Consider the following 18,992-nt stretch of genomic DNA (forward strand, 5'->3'; position numbering starts at 1 on the left):
ACTCTTTTTTTTTTTTTTTTTTACTTGAACAAATCTAACAACTCATTGGGAGTGAATTTTTTCTTTTAATTTTTTTTTTATATATCTTAATTAGTTGTCCAAACAATATTATGATGTTCGGTGAACAAAATAATTGGGATCAGTTTTTGGTGATAAGTAGAATCACAAAAATCACTTCCTTATTGGAATCTAAATAGCTCACATTTTTTAATCATAAAAAAAATTAAAAATTAAACATTAAAAATTCTATAGGCTTGCAAATTTAGGGGTAACAATATTATTCATAGATCAATTTAAGGGTAATATTTTTAGAACTTTTAAGCATTTTCCTAAAAGAAAAAAAAATCATTCAATGCTCCTGGAATAAATTTAGGTGGCGCTCCAAATGAGGAATTATTGGTTTAAATCATGAGATCCACCACATATATGAGATAAAGTGGTAAATGTCAACCTGTAAATGAAATAGAGTATCGCTTCGGGAGTATTGAAAGTGTTAAATGTCAACCTATAAATAGAATAGAGTAATGCTTCAGGAGTATTGAATAATTTCTCGGTTACTAAACAATGGCTAAAGCCATTTTGACATCATGTTAATTCTTGACTCAATTATGTGTAAGAAAGATGATTAACTAATGATTAGAGAAAATATATGAAAGAAAATTATCTTATATATTCAAATTAATTATCACATCATTAGATTTGAAAAATAAGTCTAATTTTTAGGCTTGAATAAGAAATGAGTTTGAACTTGATTCTTCGAACTTATTGGGAATAAAGCAAATGCAAAAGATAATGAAGGATTAACACATAACTCAAAAAATGAGTACCTAACTCAAAAACTAATTAGAAAGATTCTTTAATTAGACAACCTTACTCATGCATGCTACAAAGTTTTAGGCCGTCATCATAATGGGCTAAACAAGTTTGGGGGAATTTTAAAATATTGGGATAGACCAAAAAAAAAAAAATATATATATTATAAAAACATGTGAAGTGCAAGTGAAAGGTTGCGGGTGCAAGTGTGATTTGCACCTCTCTATGTTTGTGTAACGAGGCGTTTGCTGTGTGTACTGGGTGTTTCTGGTTTCAGAGTCCTTTCTCTTCTCTCTGGGGATCGGGTTTTTGGTTGTGGAGTCTTGTCGGGCGGCTAGGGAATCTTCGGCATTCATGTATTTTTGGGCTTTAGAGAGGAGGGTTGCCATGGAGGTTGGGGGATTTTTGGAGAAGGAGAAGAGGAAATCGAAGGATCGTAGACCGGCCATGAAAGTCGTGAGAATGACCTTGTCGTCATTTTCTGTCACCTGCAAGGCCTCGGTGTTGAAACGGGTGGCGAAGTTGCGCAGTGACTCCCCCTCTGTCTGTCGGATGTTGAGGAGTTGAGTCGCTGGACGCCGCTGGCGCTGGGCACCAATGAAGTGGCTGAGAAAGGAGTCGCTTAGGTGCTGGAAAGTAGAGACATAGTCTGTCGGCAGCTAACTAAACCACAGTCGGGCCGACTCCTTAAGTGTTACGGGGAAAGCCCGACATATGATCTTGTCAGGGAATGCATGGAGGACCATGAGGGTCCTGTAAGTCTCCAAGTGGTCGACTGGGTCTGTTGTACCGTCGAAAGAGTCGATCGAGGGCATTTTGAACTTGGGAGGTAGGGGTTTGTCCCTAATGGATGCAACAAATGGTGAGTTGGTTGTGGTAGACGGTTTGCTCTGTATGTTCTGCATGACCCCTTGCAGTTGGAGTTTCATGGCTCGGAGTTCTGCATCCCAAAGCGGAGCGTTGTCACCACCGGAATGTAACGGAGGTTGGACACTGCTGGCCTCTCCCTCGGGGGCAAGTGCTTAGAGCGGTGGATGTGGGGCTCGAGGTGGCGGGTTCATGTCTTGAGGGGGGGTTGTAAGCCCTCCAAGTTGGATGGGTGAGATTGTTGGATGGGATGGCTCGGGGCTCGTTCTTGGCTAGGTGGGACGTTTTGAGGTGGCGGAGGAGGTATAGAGAGGTCTCTTTGAAGTAAAGTATTGATCAAGGTTTGGTTTTGCTCGGCTAGGCGGTTGATGTTGTTGGTGAGTTCTGTGAAATACTGTGGTGGGTTGTTTCGGTTAGGAGGGTTGGCTTGGGGGTCGGTAACGTTATGTTGAGAAGCCATGGATCTAGTTGTGACCATCCACCTTTGCGGATGGCAGGTAGGGATTATCGGGAGTGGGTCTCTGGCGACAATGAGCACAGTTGCTGCACAGAGCAAAAAGGGTTCCCACAGATGGCGCCAACTGATACTGCTATCGTTATTGGATACTCCAAACGGAACGGGTTTGGATGATCCACGTTTCTCAAGCCGCTTTCCGAGGGATGAACCCAAAGAGAATACCTACAAAAGAGTTCAAAGGGGAACGGGGAGTCCCCCAACGAACTCTCCGACGAGCAAATTAGAAAGGTGAAGGTGATCAAAAGTGTAAGAAAGAGATGGAGATAGATCACTTAACCTTTTTTGTCTTAGAAACCTGTTTATATCATTCGCTCATCATTCCTTCGCCTGCCCCGACCTGTCACGTTGGCCAAAAGCCTACGCTTTAGCTCGTCTTGTTCATGATGATGTCGTTCTCCCCTGACGTGAAGGGGTTACTGCATTAAATGCTGAAGTGAAACTCATTAATGGTTAATGTATGGTGTTATAACTTTGCAAGATCTTTGTCTGCTTATGTGCTTGGTTCTTCTCTTGACAGGTGTCTTGATGCCATTGGTCCATGGTGTAACGTTGGGCCCCAGCAATGTTGGGCTTAAGTGTTTGAACTATGTATGGGGCCCTAAGTGGTGGGTCAACAATCTTTGTAGGCCCACCTACGTCACATATATTGTCAAAAAAATATTTTATTTATTTTATAATAATTATAAAATAATAATTAAATATAAATATATAAAAAATATTTGATGAAAAATATCAAGTATATATTCCACACTCTTATCCAAATGTTAATTGTAATCTTTGTTAAGTAGCTACTAGGAAAAAAATAAAAATAAATAATACCTTCAAAAATATCCAAAAAAATATAAATTCAAGGGAATTTTTTTTTAAGGTCCATAATATTTTTTTATGATAAAAAATATAAAATATTTTCATAGTAGTTGAGATTCTACAACATTTTCATAAAAAAAAATCGACTCGAAGAAATTTGGCCCCCCGACACGGAGAAATTTTGAAATTTCTCTATAAAACTTGAAATTTTTTTGAGTCGAGACCGAAATTTCTCTATAAAAATATTGAGAGACCTTAATTAATTAAAAAAATTCTTAAACCTCTCTTACTATACAAAATTAAAGAGAAATATTTTACTAATTCTCCGGTTAAAAAATCTAAGATCTTTTCCATGACATAACAGAATGTCCGTCAACTTTGATTAAAAAATATACAAAAATAATTTAATTTAATGCTCTTGAAGCAAATATTGACGACTATCATATCATATTATCTCTCAAAACTAAAACAAAAGTATTCAGTGTGTTTGATTTGAGTTTTTTGGATTAACTTTTTTGAAAATTGAGTTTTTTGATTTTTGTATTATTTTATTTTTAGTGAATATTTTTTAAATTTTAAATATTTCTTTACGTTTTTAGATACACCTTAGTTAGATGTATCCTAAAAGTAAAAAATTTGTGAAAAAATATTTTAAAAAATTAATAAATACATAAAAATATAAAAAATGTACTGAATTCTTGTATTTTTTTTTATATTTTTGGTATTTAGTAAATTTTTAAAAGATTTTTTTTATAATTTTTTTACTTTTTAGGTGTATTTATGTTAGGTGTGTAAAAAGTAAAAAAAATTGCTTAAAATATTAAAAAAGTTCAGAAAAAACAAAAAAAACACGAAAAATAAAAATGTAAAATTTTCTGAAAAATAAAAACAAGCAAACTGAATGACACTATAATTTTGGCTTCATTTAAAAAGTAATTATTTTAATTAATTTTGTTGACATTTTATATTAAAAAAATATGTAAAAAAATAAACAAAAAAGTTATGACAATTTATAATAAATTTTAAATTTTTTTAACTAATAACTAAAATCCCAAATGAGGCCTTAAAATGTTAAAAAATTATCTCAAACAACCATCTTTTCTTCCTCTATTTTTTATCTAAAAAATTAAAAAATATACTTATTTATTACCTTCCAAACAACCCCTCAGTATTACCATAGATTACTTGCCCCAGAAGCAATTGAATAATTTATCAAGATATTCATTCTAGGTGTGTGGTATCTTCTCCTTCATTCTATCAATATAATAATAAAGGGATTGTAGAAGTCAAAAAAATGTTTTGATATTATACTATGACGTCATCCATGACGTCAACATCCTTCAACCACCACGATGATAAATAATTTTAATTTTGAAATTTTAGAAAGGATTTTAATGATTTGGCAAGAGAAAAAAAAGAAAAAAAAGAAAAAAAAGAAAAAAAATACACACATTATATTACATATAAGCTCCACTTTTTACCATATTATTAAAGTTCTTTTTAAAATTTTAAAATTAAATTATTCAATCTTTATTCGCCGAATAATTAACGAATACAAACAAAAAAGATTTTGCAACAATCTACTTTGTCAGTCAGTCAAACAAAAATGTTTAAAAGCATTAAAATAGAGCTCCAATGAAGGCTTTGCTTTATTTATGTGATAGTGACCCCATTCATAAATAATTTTATGTATGTGTGTCGTTTTGTTTTTTTCACTTCATATCGCAACATTAAAACTATTATTAAAGTTCTAAATTTAAAGCTATGAATCAATGTTATGATGCAATCCACATCAACATTCAACAAGTTTTCAGAAAGAGCCAGAATATATATATATAATTGATTTTAGAAAAAATTACCATATAAGAGATCACTTTTGTAATAAGATAAATTTTGAATTTTATTTTTAATTTAAACTGTTGATATATTTTCATTACGTAAGATTGACCGAAAAATATTATTTTAGTCTTTAAACTAAATGCAAATGTACATAAAATATTTAAAATATTCTTTTTGTTAATTTTAATGATTAAAATTTTATTTTTTTCATTAATTTTATTTAACAAAAATAGAAAAATAATTTAGATTATGAATAAATACAAAATTTAGAATCTAAATTAATAAAATTAAAAATTTATAATTTTTTTTGTTATAAGAATCAAATGCTTAAAAAGAAAATTGTAATTTTTTCTAGATTTTCTATTTCTGGATCAATTTGAAATCCTAGATTTACGGAAAAGAAATGGACTGGACAGTTCAGTCCGTGGGTCACACTGATTCTATTCTAATAGTTTAAATTATTAAAATTTTAAATTTTTATGTATAAATTATATATATATATATATATATATCTATATAACAATGGAAGGGTTAATTTGAAAATGTCTTTCAAATCAATGGCTCAGATTTATTTTTGAAAATGTCTCTCTCACAAACTATCTTTAATGGTTCAGATTTATCTAATTTAAAAACAATGGTAGAGATTGAAAAGAGGTTCAATGGTTTAAATTTGTCCATAGCTAAAATCCAATGGTCCAGATTTGTATTCCTATCAATTCTCACCAACCCACCGCATTTTGCCAGGTAAGGCATCATTTGTATTCCTATCAATGCAGAAGGCTAGGAACAAAGCTTTGAACTGGAACAAAGCTTTGAAGAAAGCTTCGAAGAAAGCTGTGAAGAAGGAAGAAAACTCTGTGAAAGCTCTCTTCTCTACCAATGACCGGGTAAGACACCCTCCTCACCTCGCTTTATTTTGCTCACCTTGAGTTTGAATGCTCAGTTTGAATGCTTGCTCTCTGAAATTGAAACATTAAGGCTATGGGTCATTGAAGTTGAAATTGAAACATTAAGGCTATGGGTCATTGAAACATTCGGACCACCTTCTGTTTTTTTTTTACCTTTGAAATTGTTAAAACAATGCTTCTTAAATACAAACTGGTTTTAGCTTTTTCCCTCCTATTCTTCTTACATACTTTCTATCATTGAAGTGGGTTTCTATTCTTTTTAGCTTTTTCCCTCTTATGAAATGGATTTATATCATTGAAATGGGTTTATAGATTCATTCACAGTTTAAGAACATGATTTTCCATATGCTGCAATCCTTATTACACAGTTACTCCAAATGTGCTCATATGTATATCATTTAAAATTTAAAAATTCTGACATCTCAAGATTAAAATTTTAAAATTTGCTTGTTGCTTTGGGAAATTTTCAAGGCCAAAATCTATTGTTATTAACAAAAAATGTTGTTCCAGTTTACTCTAATTTATTTTGCATGTACATTAATATCAGGATGCCATTGGATGCTTAGTGCTTCAGTTGATCAAGAACAGGGCAACATTACTCCTAGCGAAAAAGGCACAAAGAGGTATTAAGTTGGTATCTTTTTTTCTTTTTCTTTTTTCTGTTGTAATAACAAAATAGTGACCTTAAGGAAAATACTGATTTTTTATACAAAATAGTGACATATAGATGTGTAAAACGTTTCTTAGTATATGTATAAAAAGTGTATTGGGTATAAAAAGTGTCATGAACATGACCCTTTTTAATTTTTTATACTGATTTCTTGAGCTCTATATTATATGATCTTAGTTTTTTTGAATATATATTCATTCATTAAAAATTTAAGAATCTTTAAGATTGAAATTTTTTTGAATATATATTCATTCATTAAAAATTCATTCATTCATTAAAAGTATTTTTGAATATATATTCATTCATTAAAATATATATTATATTCATTCATTGAAAACTCTACTAGATGACCATGATGGGTTGAAAATTTAAGAATCTTTGTATTAAAATTTTTTGAACATATATTCATTCATTGAAAACTCTATGCCTAGATGACCATGACGGGTTTACATTTTCTTTACATTTTGGCGCTGATGACATTTTCTTTACATTTAAGAACCTTGAAATCTTTACATTTTCTTTTTGTAGGTTTGAAATTAGTTGCAAATATGATGGGTTTATATATTTCTATTTCATTGATGGGTTTTATCAACTAACCTATGATTATAATGGGTTTTGATTTTGGTTTTGATATCTATAAAATTGTATTTTGGATTTCGATTTTGGATTTCTATGAAATGAGTTTTGATTTTGGGTTCATATTTGTGGGTTTCATCCTATGAGGATTTCATAAAATTATTGAATAAAATGGGTGCTGATGACATTAGCATTCTGTTTTTTAGTTTGATTTTGAAACATTAGCATTTTGTTTGCATTATAGGCATAATCAGAAGCCCATTTATTTGGTGATAATAATTCCTATAATCTATTAAATACTGCTGTTGAGGATGAGCTTTAATAATTCCCATAATGTATCAAATGTTAAACAAAATAAAATTTTGTATTGTGTTTTTTTCTTTAATAACCAATTGGGGACCCATAATCCAAATCCAACACCATTTGCATCGCAACCTATGTCCAATTTAGATAAGCTACACTGTATCACAAAGCATCAAATAGACTACTAGAACGAAGCATTTGGATACTACTATTTCAAACAATTAGAGATTCTATAGTTTTTAACCAAGTAGTTTAAGCTATTATTAGGTTCTTTGTAGAACTGTAACACTTAGTATTAAGGATTTCAAGTAACTACTACGTTATTTCAAATTTGTCAAGACAAAATTTTCAAATTCAATCTTAAAATCACATCTAAACAAATTTAAATTTGAACTATTTTAATTTTCTGAAGTATCCTATAGTTCTGCTTTAAGTATCAACAACAAAACTTTTGGACTGTAAAAAGTTTTCAAGATATTATGGTTCTGTTTTCCCTTATAAAAGGGTTATCTCTAAAGTTGTCCTATACAATGCATTAGAGTATCTTGAGGATGCTTAAGTGGAGCAAGTAAAGGGTAAATGACAGTTTTTAAGAAATGGGTTACTTTCTATCAACGTGGTAAAGATTTGAGTGGATTGAATTGTGAAATTACTATCTAAAACCTTTCTCTTACCACGTCTACTGTTGATTTGACTCCTCATCCTATGCTCCAAATCTTATGAGCAGTGATAGAGATGTAAAAAGATCAGTTAGAATCATGAATTGTTTGTAGGTTTAAGAAAGTAGTTGAAGCATGAACTGTTTCAACAAAAGGCAGTAAGGAAACAAAACCACCCTAAAGAAGAAAAAAATAATGTAATGATAACACTCTTCTAAATAGAAAAAAGACTGTAAAAATAACTAGACAGACTTTATTTGCCTCCCCAAATAATCATATAGGTAACACAAAAGATATTTGTAATTATCCAATTACAATGTGGTGAGACCTTTTATAAATTTTTATTGTAGGTTTTAACCTATTTTTTTTTTCACATTTTAAAATGAAAAATTAGTAATTAAATTTCTATATTGAAGTTTTGCTAAAATCATGAATTGTTTGTAGGTTTAAGAAAGTAGTTGAAGCATGAACTGTTTCAACAAAAGGTAGTAAGGAAACAAAACCACCCTAAAGAAGAAAAAAATAATGTAATGATAACACTCTTCTAAATTGAAAAAAGACTGTAAAAATAACTAGACAGACTTTATTTGCCTCCCCAAATAATCATATAGATAAGACAAAAGATATTTGTAATTATCCAAGTACAGTGTGGTGAGACCTTTTATAAATTTTTATTGTAGGTTTTAACCTATTTTTTTTCCACATTTTAAAATGAAAAATTAGTAATTAAATTTCTATATTGAAGTTTTGCTAAAATTTTATTCATAAGCAGTATAATTTACATTTTTTTATAATTTACTTTTTTTTTTTTTTTGGTGTGGTATACATTAGTTGTCAATAGGAAAAGTGGGCAGTACAATCCATAACAATTTAACTGTTGTCAATGCAAAATTACTATGTAGAATCAACTGCAAAATCATGTATTGCAATAGTTCTACATTTTGGCCAATACAGAAAAATGATGAAGATTTCTATGACAGTATTTAACTTTTCATCTATCCTTTTTAATGTATATTGAAGACACAAAAATATAAATTTGTCTTCCATCCTATAGTAGTTCAATTTCCCCATTTGTGATATTCATGCAATTACAAGGATTTTGTTACAGTTTAATTTTGTAATATGATATGTCTTCTTTTTTTTCCCCCCCATCTCTTAGGCTGTATTTGGATTTAGGATTTGAAGGGAATTTGTTGATTGAAAGGAAAAGGGAACATTAAAAAGTTAACCCTTTTTATTTGATGACCTTTTTTTTTTGGCTTTTAGTAAATTGTTTTTAATTTGGTTTTTTATTGAACTGCTATTTTAAAATATTTGGGCTTCTCTCTCTCTCTCTCTAAAAAGAGTCCAATTTATTTAGCTTTTTAAATTTTATTTTTTGAATTTTTCAAAAAAAAAAAAGAAGACTTTTTAGATGTTTATCAAGTCTTTTGAAAAAACTTAAACTTCTTTTAAAAATTTGTTTTAATAATTTTTTTATGGTTTTTATGAGAGTATTACTCTTGGGTTTATATAAGCTACTGAGTAAATAAGCTATTGTGTAGTATAAATTTTTATGATGTGTATTGAAAAAGACATTTGTAATTATATAGATAATACAAAAGGCATTTGTAATTTTTGTTGAGCCCTTTTATAAATTTTTGTTGTAGTTTTTTTACTTATTTTTTTTCACATTTTAAAATGCAAAATTAGTAATTAAAAACAATGGCTCAGATGTACTTTCACAAATATTTTCAAGGGTCTAAAATTCAATGGTCCAGATATCTTTACCTATCAACTCTTACCAACCCACTACTGGACTTTACCTATCACTGTGAAAGAAGCTTACAATCGAAGGAGAGGAAGTGAATCACCATCGAAGGCAGAACAAAGCTCCAAAAAGCTCTTCGCATTCCTGAAGGAAGAACAAAGCTCTTCGCATTCCTTTCATTTTTTCTCCACCATTACCGGGTAAGGCACTCTTACCTCCTCACTTTCTTTTTTGTTGTTCCATTCATTTTTTTTACCCCTATTTTTTTTTCCTCTCAGTTCATAGCTCTGTTTTTTTACCTCTGTTTCCGGACATGGGTTCATAGCTCTTTTTTTTTTTTGGGGTCAGTTCATAGCTCTGTTTTTTTTTTTTTTTTTTTTTTTTTTTCTCTTTTTCAATTCATAGCTTTGGGTTTCATATCCTAGACATGCATCATGTTAAAAAAGTGGTATTCGGATGAAGTGGACTATAAAGAAGTGAAGTAATGCATCATGCTCTGGGTTTTTTTTTTTTTTTTTTTTTTTTCTCTTTTTCAATTCAGAGCTAATGTTAACATTAAGAATCTGAAGCCAAAAAAAAAAAAATTATGTGTGGTGTTTTGTTCTTAATGGGTTGAGGTTGCAAAAAAAACTCTGAGTTAATGTTAACATTAATTGGGTTGAGGTACCCTTTAATAATCAATGGAATTTTAACATCCACTTTTCTCTCTTTATCAAATGGAGGTTAAGGAAAAATGGGTTTCATGTTTCAAATGAGGGTTAAGGAAAATTGGGTTATTTGTTAGCAATCATTTTTATTTCATCTTAATGGGTTGAGCTTCCAAAAAAAACTCTGAGTTAATATTAACATTAATTAGGTTGTTGTTATATAGATTTTTGTTTCATCTTGGTCAGATGGGTTGAGGCTCTCTTTAATCATCAATGGTCATATTTTTACTCACCAAATATAAAAATAGATTTGTATACATTTTTTGTGATGAGTGTTCTATCCCTTGCAATTCTTTATTAGTTCCTCACTTTATTTATTGAATTGTAGTGGGTTAATAAATGTTTTGGATTAATGAATGGACTCTTTCATATTTCTTTAATGCTTTGGAATTTTCATGTTTGGTCTTTGAATTTTCTTTAATGCTTTAGATTAAACATTAAGCTTTTAATATTTGGTTTAGAAATAAGTCTAATATAGTGTGTATAGTTATGTATCTTGGTATATAACTGTTAATTTGATGACCCTTATTTTTTTGGCTTTTAGTGAATTGTTTTTAATTTGGTTTTTTAATTGAACTGCTATTTTAAAATGTTTAGGCTTCTCTCTCTTTAAAAAGAGTCCAGTTTATTTTTCTGTTTCAATTTTATTTATGGAATTTTTCAAAAAAAAAAAAAAAAAAGACTTTTTAGATGTTTATCAGGACTTTTGAAAAAACTTAAACTTATTTTAAAAATTTGTTTTAATAACTTTTTAATGCTTTTATGAGAGTATTACTCCTTGGAGTAAATAAGCTACTGTGTAGTATGCTTTTTTGAAAAAGGCATTTGCAATTATACAGATAATACAAAAGGTATTTGTAATTTTCCAGTTACAGTGTGGTGAGCCCTTTTATAAATTTTTGTTGTAGTTTTTTACTTATTTTTCATTTTCACATTTTAAAATGCAAATTTAGTAATTAAATTTCTGTAATTAAGTTTTGCTAAAATTTTATTCATTAGTATAATTTATATTTTTTTTTTATAATTTACTTAGTTGTTAGTAGGAAAAATGGGCAATGCAATCTATAAGAATTAACCTTTGTCAGTGCAAAGTTGCTATATAGAATCAACCACAAAATCATGTATTGCTATAGTTCTACATTTTGGTCAATAGAGAAAAATTATGAAGAATTCTATGGGAGTATTTAATTTTTCTTCTATCATTTTTAACGTATATTGAAGACATAAAAAAATTATAATTTTTCTTCTATCCTGTAGTAGGTGAATTTCTCCATCTGTGATATTCATGCACAAACGAACTTCTTAAACTAGGTTGTTAACTAAAATATGTTAGGAGGTTGTTAATTTTGTAGCGATTAATTTTTCTTTATGGCAATTATTAAACCTCATTTTGCCTTCATACAGTTATCTTTGTCAAATTTACATAACCCGGCACTTTCAGGTTGAGACACCATTGACCTTCAATCGCTAATTATGGACAACATTACTATTTTTGGTCACGTAAGTTGTTTTCTTTTTTATTTATTTGAAAAAAAAAAACATTTTTCTTATAAGCAAAAGTCAATTTTCTTTTCTTTTTATAATTTTTTTTATCTAATTCCTTATAACAAAATTCTCTTTTCTTATAATTTACAGATGGATGGAGACCTACGTCGAACTGTAATACTGATTCCTTTTACTCATTTTCTTACATGTATAATTTTTTTATTTTTTTTACCTCTAATTCTTTTGTATTTTTAGGTCCAATTTCTTCAAGAAAGAAATGTTAATGTTGTTATCCGTGATGAGCGTGCCCTTAATGTCATCCGTGTTTGAGAGGTAAGCCCAATTTAATTATATAGATTTTTTTTCATTCAAAACACCGTATACACCGTATATTCTTATTTATATATTTTTTAAAAACTTTCTACATATATATATATATATATAATATATATATATAGAAACTTTCTTCTTTAAATTTATTTTTACTTTTTGTAGGCAAAAGAAAAGGAAATTGCCAAGGCATTGTTGAAGAAAAACAAAAAGACCAACGTTTTGGGCAAGGGAAAGGAAAATACATGTTCAGTAGTATGGGTCTTCAACATTTCCATTTAAAGTTATTTTTTTGAAATATTTATTTTGGACCATGAACCTTGATTATTTATTTATTTTTAAATGTAAAATTGACATACTACTTGCACAGTGACATATACTGTTCTTATAGTAAACATTTTCATATAAATTTGTGAAATGTTTTTTTTGAAGCATGCTAAAATATCATTTGTACAAAAAACATTATATTTTTTTAAAATTATTATTATTCTTTTTTGGCGTTTTGCTATTGACATGAGCATCTACAAGAGAATAAAAAAGGAATAGAACAAAAAAAAGGAATGAGGGGAGGAGGGATACAAAATGAAAAAGTTTTCAATTTTTTTACAAATGAAGAGTAAAGTATAAAACAATAGATGATAAAATTTAGGCATCTTATGAAATTAATCTTCATGTTTTAGGCACATAACAATAATGTTATATCGAAAGCTGTATTGGCTCAACGTGCACGGCGAGAACGCGAAAGAAATGATAAGGCAAGCTCTTCATATCAATTAGGACAACGTTCGCGACGTGAACGAGAGAGATCGAGAGAATTGATTCCACCAAGCACAACTAATACTCCACCGGCTCAGAAAGGAGTAATGTTTACACATCTGCCTTCGCCAAGCACATCTTTAGCTTCACAAAGGAATTGGTAAAACATTGTATTTAATTCTACAAATACATATTCTTATTGCTAAGATTTTATTTTATAAATTTTATTTTGTACACAACAAATATTTGTAGGCCTACTCATGCAAGCCCATTGCTCCATGAGACTAGGAATATCGGTGTTGTTATTTGTGATGAGTGCAATCTTAATATTATCCGCAATTCTAAGGTAAGTATAAATATCAAGTTCAACATATTCTTTTTTTGTAATCTTAATAAATTCTATAAATACATGTTCTTTTTCGTATTCTGTAGGCAAAGGAAAAGGAAAAGGCCAAGGCAATGTCTAAAGGAAAAGAAAAGGCAACTTCTTTTGACAAAGAAAGGAAAACGCATGTCCAATGGTATATATTCAACATCTTTAAAAAAATATTTATCGAGTAAAACAAAGCCAATCATATTGTTTAAGTGAACATTGATCATGTATATTTTTAAAAATGTAAACTGTGTTGTCAATTTTTTTTGTGTGCTCTTTGTTTTCTGTATACTCAAACAAAGTATTTTTAGCTCTCTTTAACATTTCCTAAAAAATAATTGTAACATTTATCAACTCCAAGAAAAACTTTATAACATCTAAGCAAAGGAACAGAGGAACATAGGCATAGAAAATATTTTTAATTTTCTTAAAATCATCATGAGGCAAGAAGAAAGAGAAAACAATAATTAAAAAATAAATTGTTATATCACAAGGCATGAAGAGGGAAAATGAAGCAAAATGGAAAAGGAAGTAGGACAAAGAAAATGTAAAAATATTCTTAAAATTATCACAAGGCAGGAAGAAAAAGAAATAAAATAGTATACGATAATATTTGTATTTTAGGTATCAATGACATAATATTCACATTTTAGGCACACAATAAGAATGTTATATCAAAAGCTACATTGGCCCAACGTGCACGGCGAGAACGGGAGAAATCAAGAGAATGTATTCAACCGAGACAAACTTCTTTAATACCGTGTCGTCGTAGTCGTGCTTGCTTGGAACTAGGAACAAAGGCAACTGAGGACACTCAGTCGGCGCAAAAACGAACAATGGTTGCACATCCTTCCACATGTTCGTTCTCAATGCCAAGCACATCTTTAGCTCCACAAAGGAATTGGTAAAAGACTGTGTTTAATTCTTCAAATACATACTCCTACTATAACCATTCTATTTTAATTTACACAGAACCAATATTTGTAGGCCTACTCTTACAACTCCTTCCCTTCAAGAGGATCTATGTACTAATGAGGAATTAGAGGATATGCCTATGGGTCCAATGGTTGGTACTCGAACACATATAAATTCATGTCCTCATTCTCTTGGCAAGATGGATGTATTATGTCTTTTCTGTTCAGCATTACATTGGATGGATGAAAAATTAGTAAAATCATCTCCAAACCGTTCTCTATTCGGAACATGTTGTTCAAAAGGGAAGGTTAAGCTTCCTCTGCTTATTACACCCCCTTCACTTCTTCAAGCATTATATGATGGGAATGATGATAAATCAAAATCGTTTCGACGTTATACTCGAGTGTACAATGCAACCAATGCTTTTACAAGTCTTGGTGCTACATTAGATCCAAGAGTACTTACTGGAAGAGGCCCTACATCATTCACTATCCATGGGGAATTGCGACATCGAACAGGATCACTACTACCACAATCAGGGCAAGATGTAGCTTATGCGCAATTGTACATTTATGACCCTGATTCAGCTTTAGAAGTTCGCAATCGTAGAAATCCTCAATTAAGAAGAGATGTTCTAAAACTATTCAAGATAGTTTATTACAGGTTAATGCATTCGTTGCTAAATTTCGCCAGGCTCATGCAATTTTGAATCAATTAGCCTTGACAGGACGAAATTTGCCTGCTCATCTCCACTACAGTTCATCGACAGATCGACGACGGTATAACCTACCAACTACAGATGAGATTGCAGTTGTAATACCAGGTGATGGAACCAAGGTTAGTGGAATGAGAGATGTTATCTTACATCTACATGGAAATAATGAGCTAATGCAAATCAATGAATGTCACCCAGCATATTTGCCATTACATTATGTTTTATTATTTCCACATAGTGAGCTTGGATGGGAACCTGGGATGAAACTGTGGGATGTTGAACGTGATCGGCCTTCAACTGATCGGCTTACTCAAATGGATTTTTATAGTTATCGTTTGTTTGAACGACCCACAGAGTATTCAACAATTTTGAGAGCTGGAAAACTGTTCCAAGAGTTTTTGGTTGATGCTTGGGCCGCAACTGAACAAAATAGGTTGACTTACTACAAGCTTAATCAAGGGAAGATCCGTGCTGAACTTTACCAAGATTTGACAGATATTGATCCAAATGACCTTCAACCCAATCAAATTGGTCAAAGGTTTGTTTTGCCATCTTCATTTGCTGGAGGTCCTAGACACATGTTTGAAATCTTTCAAGACTCAATGGCTATCACACGATACAACCAACATCCAGACATTTTTCTCACCATGACTGCAAATCCTAATTGGCCAGAAATTACTTCGGCATTATTACCGCACCAAAAGCCTATTGATCGTCCTGATTTAATTGCCCGTGTTTTTGAGTTAAAGAGAAAGTGCTTGATGAAGGAGATAGAAACAAACCGAGTGTTTGGTAATAAAGTTGCGCATATTTTTACAATTGAATTCCAAAAGCGAGGCCTTCCTCATATGCATGCACTTCTATTTCTTAAGGGTCCAGACAAAATTCGAACATGTGCTCAAGTAGACAAATTGGTTTGTGTAGAATTTCCAGATCCAAAAGATGAACCTATGCTTTTTGAAACTATCAAGTGTTGTATGGTACATGGACCATGTGGTGCTCGAAATCTACAAGCACCATGTATGGAAAATGGTAAATGCACTAAGAGATACCCTCGAGCATTCGCAGAAACAACTACTATGGATCAAGATGGATATCCTATCTATCGTCGTCGTAATAATGGTCAAGCTCATATTGTGAGGGGGAAATAAGTTGATAACAGAGACATCGTACCATACAATGCATATCTTTCTAAACGTTTCAACTGTCACATAAATGTGGAAGTTTGCCCCGGAATGAGATGCGTCAAGTATATACACAAGTACATTTATAAGGGTTATGATCGTACAACGATGGTGTTGGGATTGATAAATGAGATCCAACAATATCTCGATGCGAGGTATATTGGACCTCCAGAAGCTGCTTGGCGAATATTTGGTTATCCATTGCATGCAGAGATACCAACAGTTGTACGCTTAGCACTTCATTTACCTGGAATGCACCGCGTTCTTTTTAATCCTGATGAATCATTAGAAGCAATTGTTTCTAGAGCTGGCCAACAAATGTCAACTCTTACTGGTTTTTTTGCATGTTGCGCTTCTATGGAAGATGAATGTCCATTCACTTACCAAGAATTTCCACAACATTTTGTTTGGCTTAATTCAGAAAAGAGATGGAAACCAAGGCAGCAGGGCTATGCAATCGGTAGAATGTACTTTGCTAGCCCTAATTGTGGAGAGAGATTTTATTTGCGTTTGCTATTAACTGTTGTCAAAGGACCAAAATCGTTTCAATGTTTACGCACGGTCAACAATGTTTTGCATGATACATTTAAATCAGCATGTGTTGCAAGAGGACTTTTAGAAGATGATGAAGAATGGATACAATGCCTTAAAGAGGCTGCAGTTATGAAAACTGGTTATCAATTAAGGAGATTGTTTACTATTATTCTTACTCAGTGCTCTCCACTACAACCGTATACATTATGGAATCAATTTTCAATGCATATATGTGATGATCTTGCACATAAGATTCGAACATTGTTTGCCATTTCTGAACCAACTGAGGCTCAAATTGAAGACTATGGTCTATATCTTTTGAATCAAATGCTCCAAGAATCAGGAAAAAGTTTAATTGACTTCCTGCCAATGCCACAACCTTCTACAAATTAGAGTGCAGTAGTTGGTAACAGGTTGATATTCGAACATCAACAACTGCATAATGAGGCACAACAGACAGATGCAAAAATTATTATTGATCGCCTCAACAATGATCAACGAACAGCTTATGATGCAATCACTTCCTCAGTCTTTGAAAATAAAGGAACTATTTTCTTTTTGAATGGAGGTGCCGGAACAAGGAAAACATTTTTGTACAATGCGATTGCATTAAAGTGTCGCAGCCTTGGCCATATTGTTATTACTGTAGCTTCATCTGGAATTGCATCATTGTTATTGGTAGGAGGTCGTACTGCTCATTCAACTTTTTCCATTCCGTTGGATGTATTGGAAAATTCAATTTGTGGATTTAGCAAGCAATCATTACAAGCAGAATTGTTTAGAGAAACAAAACTTATAATCTGGGATGAAGTTCCTATGCAGCATAGACATTGTGTTGAGGCAGCTGATCGCACACTTCGGGACACTTGTGATAGTGAAAAGCCATTTGGGGGTATCATTGTTGTTCTTGGTGGAGATTTTCGACAAATCTTACCAGTTATAACCAAAGGAGTCCGTGAGCAAATTGTGAATGCATCATTAAGACACTCTTTTCTATGGAAGGATATACATGTTCTGTCTTTAAATTTGAACATGTGTTTGAATCATGCAAATCTTGAAAATGCTAATTTTGCAAAATTCTTGATGGAGGTAATATTTCTTCAAACTTTTTCTCTATTATATGGTTCTTTTAAATTGACGAAATATATTTATGTTTATGTACTTTAATTGATTTTACTTACTATTTTATTTATTTATTCTTATAAATAGATTGGGACCAATCCTCAGGAAATTGTTAAACTTCCATCAACAATACACAAATGCCAAGATCTAAAAGACATAATCTCAGTAGTTTATCCGCAACTGGATGTGGCAATGACATCGACTGCAACATTTTTAACCGAACGTACAATTCTTTCTGCACGGAATGATGATGTCAGTGCTATCAATACTGCAGCATTGAATATTTTTCCCGGCAACACACATACTTATTTGGCAGCAGACAAGATGTCTGAAGATGATGAAATTGATCGTACTATAATAAATAGATATCCTAATGAATATTTAAATTCATTAGATCCTCCTGGGCTACCGGCTTTTAAGGTAGAGTTGAAAGTGGGTTGTCCTATAATGTTGTTAAGAAATATTGCACCAAAAAATGGACTGTGCAATGGCACAAGATTGATGGTTTCTAGATGCAATACTCGCATAATTGAAGCTCAAATTTTAACTGGAGAAAAATGTGGCAATTTGGTATTCATACCAAGGATATCCTTGACACCGTCTTCTTCAGAAATGCCTTTTCGAATGACAAGACGTCAATTTCCATTTCGATTGGCATATGCCCTGACCATTAATAAATCTCAAGGGCAATCTGTGAAATTTGTTGGAGTTGATTTGCGCACACCAGTGTTCAGTCATGGGCAATTGTATGTGGCCCTATCTAGATGCACATCCTTTGATCGTATAAGTGTCCTCCTTCCCAATGATGAGCCAGATTCTACTACAAACATTGTTTATCCTGAAATTTTGTTATAGTATTACTTATGGATCAAACCACTTTTGTCAAAAGGTACAATTTATTTTTTGATAACTTTGTTTCTATTGATTACAAATTGTTATTTTAAAAATATTTTACTATATGTGTCGACTTTTGTAGGATTGGGTTAAAAAATATATGGAGCTCAAAAATATAAATACAACTAGATTGCTTCGATGGGGATGTAACAAGGTAATTTCAATTTGAAAGTGTTTTGATATATATATAAATTTTCTTTTGCTAATATACTAACTTTTTTTTTATTTTCATAAATTAATAGATTGTCGTGCATGCTCCTCACTGGGG

General features: G+C 31.4%; 3 protein-coding genes across 5 annotated transcripts; all 3 read left to right on the top strand.

Annotated features, from left to right (window-relative positions):
* Positions 1-5,535: 5,535 nt before the first annotated feature.
* Positions 5,536-13,617, top strand: LOC145796747 (uncharacterized). Of its 3 annotated transcripts, none has more exons than XR_014337255.1 (10): positions 5,536-5,730; positions 6,299-6,374; positions 9,698-9,909; positions 11,858-11,916; positions 12,052-12,075; positions 12,157-12,234; positions 12,397-12,486; positions 12,912-13,147; positions 13,240-13,333; positions 13,420-13,617. XR_014337255.1 is itself a non-coding variant. In XM_082881903.1 (5 exons), exons 1-4 carry the CDS (start codon positions 5,614-5,616, stop codon positions 11,871-11,873), a joined length of 399 nt encoding a protein of 132 aa, XP_082738029.1. In that variant the 5' UTR covers positions 5,572-5,613; the 3' UTR covers positions 11,874-11,916; positions 12,052-12,233. The 3 variants fall into 3 exon arrangements, 1 of the variants encoding a protein (XP_082738029.1); XR_014337254.1 differs by having other exon boundaries at positions 5,572-5,730; positions 9,720-9,909; XM_082881903.1 differs by lacking the exons at positions 12,397-12,486; positions 12,912-13,147; positions 13,240-13,333; positions 13,420-13,617 and having other exon boundaries at positions 5,572-5,730; positions 9,720-9,909; positions 12,052-12,233.
* A 579-nt stretch (positions 13,618-14,196) lies between these two features.
* On the top strand, positions 14,197-16,141 carry LOC114264102 (uncharacterized). Its single transcript, XM_082885798.1, has 4 exons — positions 14,197-14,264; positions 14,348-14,870; positions 14,969-15,272; positions 15,345-16,141. The coding sequence occupies exons 1-4, from the start codon at positions 14,197-14,199 to the stop codon at positions 16,139-16,141; spliced, it is 1,692 nt and encodes a 563-aa protein (XP_082741924.1).
* Positions 16,142-16,282: 141 nt separating this feature from the next.
* Positions 16,283-18,685, top strand: LOC145798287 (uncharacterized). The gene is made up of 3 exons (XM_082885799.1): positions 16,283-16,905; positions 17,122-17,797; positions 17,918-18,685. Exons 1-3 carry the CDS (start codon positions 16,283-16,285, stop codon positions 18,683-18,685), a joined length of 2,067 nt encoding a protein of 688 aa, XP_082741925.1.
* The last annotated feature ends 307 nt before the right edge of the window (positions 18,686-18,992 follow it).

Source organism: Camellia sinensis, chromosome 8 (genome assembly GCF_055761805.1).
Source record: "Camellia sinensis isolate YWXY chromosome 8, ASM5576180v1, whole genome shotgun sequence".
NCBI lineage: Eukaryota > Viridiplantae > Streptophyta > Magnoliopsida > Ericales > Theaceae > Camellia > Camellia sinensis.

Coding starts and splice junctions, on each gene's coding strand:
- LOC145796747 (XM_082881903.1), top strand. CDS start 5,614: ATGCAGAAGGCTAGGAACAAAGCTTTGAACTGGAACAAAGCTTTGAAG. Junction 5,731..6,298: donor TCTTCTCTACCAATGACCGG/GTAAGACACCCT, acceptor CATTAATATCAG/GATGCCATTGGATGCTTAGT. Junction 6,375..9,719: donor AGCGAAAAAGGCACAAAGAG/GTATTAAGTTGG, acceptor TCAATGGTCCAG/ATATCTTTACCTATCAACTC.
- LOC114264102 (XM_082885798.1), top strand. CDS start 14,197: ATGGTTGCACATCCTTCCACATGTTCGTTCTCAATGCCAAGCACATCT. Junction 14,265..14,347: donor TTAGCTCCACAAAGGAATTG/GTAAAAGACTGT, acceptor CAATATTTGTAG/GCCTACTCTTACAACTCCTT. Junction 15,273..15,344: donor GAAACTGTGGGATGTTGAAC/GTGATCGGCCTT, acceptor AACGACCCACAG/AGTATTCAACAATTTTGAGA.
- LOC145798287 (XM_082885799.1), top strand. CDS start 16,283: ATGGTGTTGGGATTGATAAATGAGATCCAACAATATCTCGATGCGAGG. Junction 16,906..17,121: donor CAGTGCTCTCCACTACAACC/GTATACATTATG, acceptor AGTTGGTAACAG/GTTGATATTCGAACATCAAC. Junction 17,798..17,917: donor TTGCAAAATTCTTGATGGAG/GTAATATTTCTT, acceptor TCTTATAAATAG/ATTGGGACCAATCCTCAGGA.